Consider the following 10,484-nt stretch of genomic DNA (forward strand, 5'->3'; position numbering starts at 1 on the left):
CAGTCTCCTCGGGATTTACGTAACTCTGAAGCCATTTGCTCGACAAAACAGCATGACCTTCCCCCCTGTTCCAATATCTAGTGCATTAAGAAAGACTAACAAATGCCTCTGCCATTTATAGTTATACCAGAAACAAGACAGCACAACTAAACTTTCTTTTGGATATCAACTGTGTACATAGTAAACATATACACGTGTACACATAGTGATAAATATATTTATAATTTAAAATGAAATACTTCTACTACTACTACGTGGAAGAAGACTAATTAACTAAAATAATAATTGATGCACTAACCGAAGAAATCAATCACTGCTATGCTATATTAGCGCAATATGCGGTAGAAATTATTTATCTAAGCATTCGAACGACTCAAGTTTATAATACCGACGCTAATTGTCTACAAGTATTTTTTTGACTAAGATGTCAAGGTGGAGTGTTCAGGGCGTTTTTTTTTTTTTTTCATTTTCATATCCAAAATGTATTTACATATATCACTGTACACAGTGTGCTGTATATGTGGAAACATACGAATTATTGATGAAGAATTTATTGAATGCTTTTTATAATTAAAACAACAACAAAAAGGCAAAGAACCAAACGTCTTACAGAAAATGAAAGCTTTTCAAAAGAGAAAAAATTTATCATAAAAGAACAAGACTTCTTTACTTACGATCTTTACAAGATTAGGAATTTAGAGTAACATACAACGGAAACGAAGCAATAAAATAAAGAGAAAACAAGTAAGAAATCGAGCAAGGTCAACTATTAGATACCACACATCACTTCTCCTAATGTAATCAGTCATTCACAGTTAATTTTTATATCAAATTGCTATTATGGATCAATTTTCATCATGAACATGACAAAACTTCAACTCTTTTATCTTAAAGCACAACAATTTTAGTGAAAATTCTTGTATAGCGCAGGATCCAAAAGCAGGCCGGAACGATCTAAATTTGGTAAAGATAATCTTTATATCAAATTATTATTATTATGGGTCAGTTTGCATCACGACATATTACAACCTAAATTTTTTTACCTTAAAAACCAAATTTTGTTATAGGGTAGGATGCAAAAAATAGGTCGAGATAGTCCAAATTTGGTACAGTTAATTTTTTTTTTACTATAGTGATCCGATTTGCGTCACAATGCATTGATAATTAGACCGTTTTGTTATATGAATATCAGTTTTTGTTATATGAGGTGGGGGTTCAACGAATTGCCCGAGCTGGCCAAAAGTTTTCACACCAATTTAAAATGATGATATATTATTACTTAGCCATTTTTGTATAGAAATCTTGCAATTTGCAGTGTTTTTGTATATAACGACTTTCCAAAATAGGGCGCTATATGGCGAGTGATCGAAACAGGGAACCGATCCAAACCATTTTTAATAGGATTCATCTTTGAATCAAAACACTTTCGTATAGCAAATTTTATCAAAATATTTTAGAAATTGCGACCTGTATTTCGAACACAAAATAGATCAGCAGAGTTATCGGTGTAATAAAAGGTACACCTATCTTAATCTCTTCTACCTGTGAGATACGTTCACACAAATTTCATAAATCCTTTACCACAAGTAGGGTATATTCATACCCTATACATTACTTGTGTGTATGTATCGCGATGCGCCTTAAAAAAATTCATTTACTTTCGAAAATTTTCCTCAACCTCATCTCGTATTTAGAACTTCCCTCGCTCGAAATATTAGCAATCAGCAGAAAAATGCTGATAATACGTTTCCCTTTCCCTAGAATATCAAGTAAAATATTTGGTATAAGTTCTCAACTCGAGTAAGAAAATCCTTGAATCTAATAACTTAATCTAAAAAAAGATTTATAAATAAATTTCAATCCACTTATACTTATATGCCAGCCAGATTCTTTTATCGTTAGAACCATTTCACACCAACGCAATATTTCCCTTTCTATTCGCTATGAGATTATTATTCACATGATACTCTCGTTCTATAGTTTGAAGGCTTTGCAAGCATTTGGAAAACTATTTGGTGGTCCTCCCCACCCGAAATTCTTGACATTCGCTGGCGACTATTTGTGGTCATCTCTTGACAAGTGAACAATTGTATGTGCTATTGTAAGAACATCATATTGGTTGCACATTGTAAGGAGAATACGTCGCCTATGCGAGGATATTTACAATAAGTAAATTTTACTGAATTTTAATCTGAGACAGGATTCTGACGGCTTTTTATAATATATGGATGGGATAGCATATGTGCTTTGAGCAAAACGATTGCAAAACAAGCACCCATCCAGCGAGAAAATAGGTTTTAAAAATTATAAAAGGCGAAATATGTATGTAATTTGGATTGTGTAGGAACCATTTCACATAAACCACATGCCAATGTTTTCGAAGATCAGCTGCTTCCAATAGTTCAACTCGGACGCGTACATTTAGTTAAATTGCATTAAGCTGATAAGAAATTTGTTGTTGATTTTGGTTCGGGTACCTACAAGAGATGTGTCCTACCTTCGACCGCCTCTAACTACTACTACTACTACTACTACTACTACTAACTTCTGCAGACATTTTATTCTGATTGATGAGTTTATGTTTTTTATTTTCAGTACGGTACTTTTATGATTCTATTGTTGATTGCCGAGATTGTTGCCGGCGGTTTGGCTGCATTTTATAAAGATACGGTAATATTTAATAAAGCGATAAGCTCGAGAAACTTTCAAGCAGTTAATGGTTTTCTTGCTTTGCTTCATTACTTAGGCACGTAATGAAACGAAAACGTTTCTGCAATCAACCATAACCAAATATTACACAAGTAGAGAACACACGGATGCCGTTACATTAATGTGGAATCAAATGATGAGCACATTCGCTTGTTGCGGTGTTAACGATTATCGCGATTTCGATATGTCGACAGCATGGTCAGCTAACAAAGGCAATCGCACTATACCCGAAGTCTGTTGTATATTAAAGGATGTTAAACTTATGGTGCCGAGAGATGAAGACTGTGTAACAAATCCCAATGAGGGAAATAGTTTTTTCAAAAGGGTAAACTAATTATAAGCAAGCCAAAAAATATAAAAGAAAAAAAATAAAAAATAAATAAATGTTTTTTTTTTTTATATTCACATCTATGTACTCCTAACAGGGTTGCTACGAAGTATTTACCGAATGGATTGTAACTAACCGCGAACTGCTTGTTGCCGTTTTACTAAGTGCTGGATTTGTGCATTTATTGGCTATATTTTTGGCCTTTTGTCTGTGTAAATCATTCGCCAAATATCACGGCATGAGACTGTAAATTCAATACTAAAATTTTTTCTTTTCTTTTTTTTTTTTTTTTCAATATTTATTTAATAAAAAAAACAAAAAAAAAAAAAAAAAAGAAAGAAAACTAAAGAGGTATTATTATTAATTTGAATTGATAAAATAAATACAAGAATAGAATTTTCTTTTAATTTTCATTAATTGATTTGTTAAATATTAATGTATGTATCAATATTATTAAAAAAAATGTTCATTGTTAGGTATTTTTATACATGTTTTTTTTTTTTTTTTTTTTTTTTTTTTTTTTTTTGTTCTGTTTTTTCATATTTTTATGCCCATCATTAGATAAGAGGATGGTATTATAAAATTTTGAAACACTTCTCTTACACTCTACTCTACAAGGTATACATGTAAACATACATTATAAATCAGTTGAATTAAGTCCATTTACTTGCCCGTCCGCTATTGAAATTCTCAAAACCGCAAAACTTGTAGTAGAAAGGTGAGAGGTAATGTACATATGTGTTCAATTGATCGCCACACAAATTACCCAAGCGCCTTCTCAATGAACTGCATCCTTCTTTATGCGCTCGAAAGTATGTAATACATAAATCTAAATTTCAAAAAAAAAAAAAAAAAAAAAAAAAATACTCGCAGTCAACGTTAACAAATAAATTATGCGAATATGGATTAAAAAAAAATTTTTACTTACAACTGGTCTCTCGAGCGACATATGACTACATTTATTCAGTTGATAAAGTTGAGCTTATGTCGATTAGTTGGCAAAAGTGTAGGGTATCCAGAATTCGCCAATGGGCGAATTAAAAAAAAAAATTTTTTAAGGGTTTTATTTCTCTTTTTAAAAAGTTTTCAATGAAAGAAACTACTTTCATATCGCACTTTGATTTTCTAATTTCGTTGTTCGCACAGATTCGTATTTCCACTCGAAACATCACCAACGAAACGTTTAATATTTAATATCGCAGCTATAAGCATACTTAATATACACGATACGGTAGTTGACGTTTATGCAGCATTTAGTCAGTTGAGTTATTTTTCATATATATATATATATATATATATTTTTCATATTATTCTCTTCCAATTAATTGTAAGCGAATTTTTTTTATCATTTAATAGATTTGTTTTAGTTTTTATTTTTTATTCTTGAATAACTCTTAAGCTATATTTGTATATTTAATGAAAAATTAAATGGAATTTGATTTTGTTTTAATTGTAAAACTATGTAAAATTTCTTCCTTTTTTTTTTTTTTTTTTTTTTTATTTGTCAAATAATAAAACGCAAATTATGTGAATTAAGAAAGTTGCATTTCAATTATCAATTTTTGGAAAAATCTTTGAATATTTACATTAATTTTATTAAAGTAGACTCTGAGTAGAGACGAAACCCTTAAAAATATTTCAATGGCAGTGGAGAAAGATAATAAGTAAAGTAAAGGCCAGGCAATGTAGTCATTAGCATGTCACTCCGTTGTTGGAAGTGTTGATCGGCGACCAATTAACCGATAGAATACGATTGACATTAAAACAAGTAGTCCGGCTTCATGTTAGTTGCCCAAAAAGAGAAGAAGAATTTATCGGTTTTTTCCCCCATCCCCCGTTCGCTAAACTAAAGGGCAGCCATTGAAAAATTCAATAAGTGATTGTGAATATAATTTTCGCAAAAACTGACGTAATGAGCGTTTAAATGCTCATGGCTGAGTCTCGACAATCTTGAACATCGGCTTGATACAAGCTGCGCTGTGCTTATGTATGTACATATTGCGATAATAAGTCGTATGATGGGGGACTGGATATGTGTGTGCAATGGGGAACTTCAACAGAGCAACTCCACTTTTTCAGAGTTCACATTCATTATGAGCTGACATCGCTTGCATATCAGACGATAGATACCTCACCACAACACATTTCATTGTTCCCAGTTTTCTTACCCACGGCCTAAACTTTAGTTGGATCATGTCTAACCACTTGTCCGATTTTTACTTTCCTCAATCCACTTATAAGCCTTCTTAACCATCATCTTGTATACATAGAGCTGATATAGCGGCAAGCATCCCTTAAGTACACGATTGATTATTTAAAACAAAAGAAAAAAAGCCAAAAGTATTTATGAAATATTATTTATACTCCGTTTTTATTATTTTAAATGAATTTTCAAATAAGCCTAACGTTCAATTTGTTTGTTTAAAGCGTATAAAACAACAATTTTAATCAAAGGAAGGGAATTTCGTATTCTTTAAAGGTTTCAGAAGCCGGTTCACCCATAAGAGGTATGCACAAATCTTCCATATTTGGGTATACGAAGAACTGAGTAATCGCTTCACAAATCTTGCTTTCGATAACATTTGTAACAAGAGCCCAATCAACAGATGTCTCACCGACCGAGGGATGAGCGCTCAACCATACGCGAGGTGGAGCACGGAAACTGCAATAAATGAAAGGAAAACTAACTTCGCTTAAAACAAATCAAAAAATTTACCCTATCCATATGCGATCAGATGGGGGCGGCGGTATATTAAGTGCAACTCTTCCTATTATCCCTCTTATCTCTAAGTTCAAATTAATAGTTGTGTGCATTTTTTCCATAGCCCTTTGTACGTATGGATTATCGGTAGCAATTTGAATCAAATCCAATGCGGCTATGCGATCCACAAATCCAAGCAGACGTCTACGTGCCGGCGGAACCCTAAAAAACAATTTTAAAAAAATCGAGTACAGAAGCGAATTACCATAAAATTTGTAATTCTCCATACACTTTATTATCAGATGTCTTATCGATTTGATTTGCCGTTGCTGCTGTTGAATCTTTTTCTATTTCCGTGTATTCTTCTTCTGTCAGATGATCATCTTTTGATCGACCATCAGATTCTTTGTTGGTCACTGTAATAAAGGATTCCGCGCTAGATGTTGCAGAGCTTTCGAAATCACTTTCGTACGCTGCACTGCTTTGCGAAATCGAATCGAATTGCAATTCATGCTCTTCTTCTGGATCCTTAATTTCATCCAGATCACATCTTGTCGATAAACATGAACGTGGCATCCTCCTTTTCACATCCGTATTCACTTCTACTAAAACGTGTGCCGGACTCTTATCACGTTTTCTACGTTTCATATCAATTTTCGTGATTATGGTCAAATGGAACCGGCCCTCATACGTGATATCCGCATCCACCCAAACGCCACTTTCGTCTATTACAGGTTGCGAAAACCGATGTATAAGTGGTGGAGTTTTACCCACATCCACCGTTTCAACACTAACACTTTCTATAAACGAAGGTAGCTGAAAATAAATACAATAACATTTTCCTCTGCAGGATAATTTTACTCCTTTTTTTTTTGTGTACAGTTATTACCTTCACTTGATTGATTTTCTTTTGTAAAAAATATTTGATTTTTTTAAGTACTTCATCATTTTGGAGAGCACCATACATGACGCGACCAATTAATACATTCGCCCAAACAACACTACCAGAAGGGCCCAAGAACAATGATTGATCGATACCTTTCCAAAGTATATTCTCTTGACGTATTGAACGTTTACGCTGAAGAAAAAACAAAAAAAATAAATAAATAAAAAAAAAACCACCAACAAAATGGTAAATGATTAGGTTGCTTCAAAGAAGAATTCCCACCCTTTTGTCGTGATGTTCTTTTACCACCGTTCCTTTAAAAATGGGTATACGTTCTTGTGTACAAGCTTTCTGGAAATGATTCGAAAATTATTTTAATATCATTAAAGCAGTATTCACGTAATTTATTGATTACCTGAATTGTCGCCATAAAGTTTAAATATTGAGGATCACATCGCGCAGCTGAATCGTACATTATTAAACCCTCGATAGATTCATCATATAGACGTTCCAATGATTTCTTCGAATGTTCGGTAAATTGCACCCTCTGTGAAGACCATTGAAACGAGCTCGAGTGTGAAAAACGGAGCAATCAATAAGCGGTTATTTATGGCATAGAAAACGTTCTGTGACACCCACCCTCTCCCTCCACCAACCTCACCCACACAAAATTTCTTAAAAAAGTTTCATTGGTTCAATTACACATGGACTCTTTCCTAAAAATCTTATCCAAAATAAAAATACACTGTTTTCCCATCACTAGTGTTTCCTTTTTGAGGCTGCCTTCTATAAAATCAAATTATAAAATAATACTGCGCCTGCGTAGGTCAAAATATAGAATATTTTTAGTGCTATTCAAAAAAAAAAAAAAATCGTGAAAGACGGAAAGGTTGAGTAGTTAATTAGGCTTAAATAAATTAATTAATTTTAAATATTTTCATAATACAAATCCGAATTTATCGTTCTTTCCTTTTGCACATAATTCAAAAATTGGCCTTTGTAGGTCCACCTCGAGACTGTAGCTTCTTCCTATTTCTGCTTGTGGGCAGTTTGTTCTACAGAATTTATTATTGTACAGTCGCGTTAATGTGCTTGACTTCACCACCGTTACTTTGCACCTGCTGATCTTGTACAACACTTTCGCCCTACTATTATCCACTTTCTTGATAAATGAAAAATTAAATTGAATTATGGCGAGGATTCTTTCTATTGCAAACATCCAAATTTCGGAATAAAAAACAAACATTTTTCTTAGTTACTACGCTTGATAGCTTATCTTGGCGCGAATTTCTTCGTGAATATGAATAGCATTTATGCCTTTTTCTATAGAAAGCTCATCTTACGTCTGAGCATAAAACCGCTTCAATGCGCTTGCAGTCTGACCTAAGGTTATCCTATGAATTAAAGTTGGGATACGTTTGAGATTACCTAACAATTTAATACTGCATGCTGTGGTAAAGCGTAGCTGATATAAAACAACGGACGGAAAAACATATACCTCCTATTATTCGCAACTAAGTACGCAATATGTGACGACGGCAGGTGTTAGACGATGCACAAAACAATTTTTATTTATGATAATGCAATTATTTACTTCTCCGGTCTTATGTTTTTGTTGCCCTTTGAGTTGAATATTATACGGATTTGCTAATGTATCTGCTGCTGCCGAAGCAAGTTTTACATCTTCTTCATCCATATCTCTTATGTTAGATATGTTAAGATCCCGATCTCTAATATTACCTTCACTAGCGGCTACAAAACGTCGAAACCTTTCGCATAATTAATTCATTAAAAAAAAAATTAAAATTTACACAGCTTCACCGCATTAATTACCACTCTTCCTTTTCTCTAGCAACTCGGCCAAATAATAAGATATGAACTTCGTCACTACCAGATATCACATCCTCAGGGGTATTGAGTTTATGTAATGCCAGCAACTGAAATAGAGAGAAAATTGAGTAACACTTTTTTTATAGCGCATTTTTTTACTCTTCCCATCTATGTTACGCCTGTTTAACTATCCCTCAAACTGTAGAATTTTTGACGTGGACTAATCTTATCTCTATCATTTTAGGTCAACAACATTACAATCACCCCTTACTTATCGTTACATAATATATTTGCTGTCCCTCATTGTTGTTGTTGTTGTTGTTGTTGTTTCTCTTTTCATTTTTACGATTCGCCATTTGTCGCACCCATACATTAGTTATTATTGGATAACGCGATGTTAGTCTCATTTTCATATAACATAACTGTAGAATGTTGACATTTTATCCATTAAGTTTACTACGTGACCTTTTTTAAAAAAAAAGTCTTATCTGAATAGGGTATCCAAAGCACAGACTGATATTTACAATAATTGATTTCATCATCAAACGCAATACCACACGCTATACCTTGTTGAAATATCAAAGTTTGCTTTCAATGAAAACCCTTTAATCAAAGCGATCCAAGTTTATCATAGCATAAGTTCACTGAGCTAAATTTTCATAATAGAATTAGTAAATAATTAGGTCTTGTCGCAATATAAGTCTTAAGTATGTAAGAACTGATTAGACGGCCTGGTGTTAAAAAATGGTTCCATCGTGTCCAAATTATTCATTCACATTCATTATGCTGGAGTAGTATTTCTGATCGATTTATCTCGAGAAATATTTAATATGGCTTTGCATAGGGAGAGAAAGCAAAATTTGGCAGATTCTGTACATTCTCCGAAGGAACAAATCAGTACATCAAATTCTAGCAAATTATCTCGAAAAATGCGATTTATAAGCTGACCAAAAAGACAGATGAACAGGCGGGCAGGCAGACAGGCGGATGAACATTTCGATGCACTGGACATATGGACGGACGGATAGGTTGGCAAACATGCATTAATTAATTCACAAAATGATTCCAAATTGATTTAGGTAACAAATAAAAAAACGAACAACTAGCAACACTAGCTATAGTCCTATAAAGCCGAACATTGAATACTCTCCGCAACTTCGCCTAATACAATTGTTTACGCATTTTCGTGATGATAAACAAATAAATTGTACTTTGTTTGTTTAAATGAGAAAGTATATTTTTTATGGTAGCCCTTCTATGAAAGTCGGCCAGAAACAAGAATTGGCTTGGTCGAAATTTAGTTTTTCTATCAAAGATTTTGCTATCAAAATTAGACCTTTACTATTGTTAGCACATAAAGACTTAACTTTCATAAGAAAAATTACATTTTTTGGTCAAAATTGAATACAAAAAAGTTTTTTTTATCAAATTCCCATTAAAAAAAACAAAAATTTTTTTTATCATAATATAACAAAAGGCCTACTTTTCATGAGAATTCTTGCATGAAAAAATCGAACTACGTAGTTCAATTTTAGCTGAGCTAATTTTTAAGTCAAAAGAAAACATTTTTGCCACATGAAGGCGCTCTAAGCATTGATTTTAGGCCGTCTTGAATTCAGATCATGTATGATTTAAAAAGTCGAACCGACTTAAACTTAAGCCGTTTGCGTGCATTTAAATTGTATCTTAACCCACCATCATAGCGGTCGCAATCTTTTTTCTCAATGAGAAGTCTCCAAATATCTTACGCCTTCATACTATTATACTACATAATAAAGATTTATAGACTCTTCTGATCATTTAATATATAACAATTTTAGCGTTTTCATGTAAGTAAAAATGAAACATTGACCATTGAATACTTGGTCGTAACATTCATTTCAGCTATTAAGCGAGGAATTAACGATTACCGTAACTTTGCTCAGTCAAAAAAAAAAAAAAGAGAGAGAGAGAGAGGGAGAGAGGGAGAGAGAGAGAGAGAGGGAGAGAGAGAGAGAGAGAGAGAGAGAGAGAGAGAGAGAGAGAGAGAG

General features: G+C 33.2%; 1 protein-coding gene across 1 annotated transcript in view; it reads left to right on the plus strand.

Moving 5' to 3' along the window:
• Window positions 1-3,358, plus strand: part of LOC119632704 (tetraspanin-18) — a 21,913-nt gene extending 18,555 nt beyond the window's left edge. Inside the window, exons 4-6 of the mRNA XM_038025754.1 lie at window positions 2,596-2,670; window positions 2,747-3,034; window positions 3,135-3,358. Coding sequence (XP_037881682.1) covers window positions 2,596-2,670; window positions 2,747-3,034; window positions 3,135-3,287 — 516 coding nt within the window. The 3' untranslated portion in view covers window positions 3,288-3,358. The remainder of the gene's footprint in view (window positions 1-2,595; window positions 2,671-2,746; window positions 3,035-3,134) is intronic.
• The last annotated feature ends 7,126 nt before the right edge of the window (window positions 3,359-10,484 follow it).

Source organism: Glossina fuscipes, unplaced genomic scaffold (genome assembly GCF_014805625.2).
Source record: "Glossina fuscipes isolate IAEA_lab_2018 unplaced genomic scaffold, Yale_Gfus_2 1, whole genome shotgun sequence".
In the NCBI taxonomy this organism is placed as follows: Eukaryota; Metazoa; Arthropoda; class Insecta; order Diptera; family Glossinidae; genus Glossina; species Glossina fuscipes.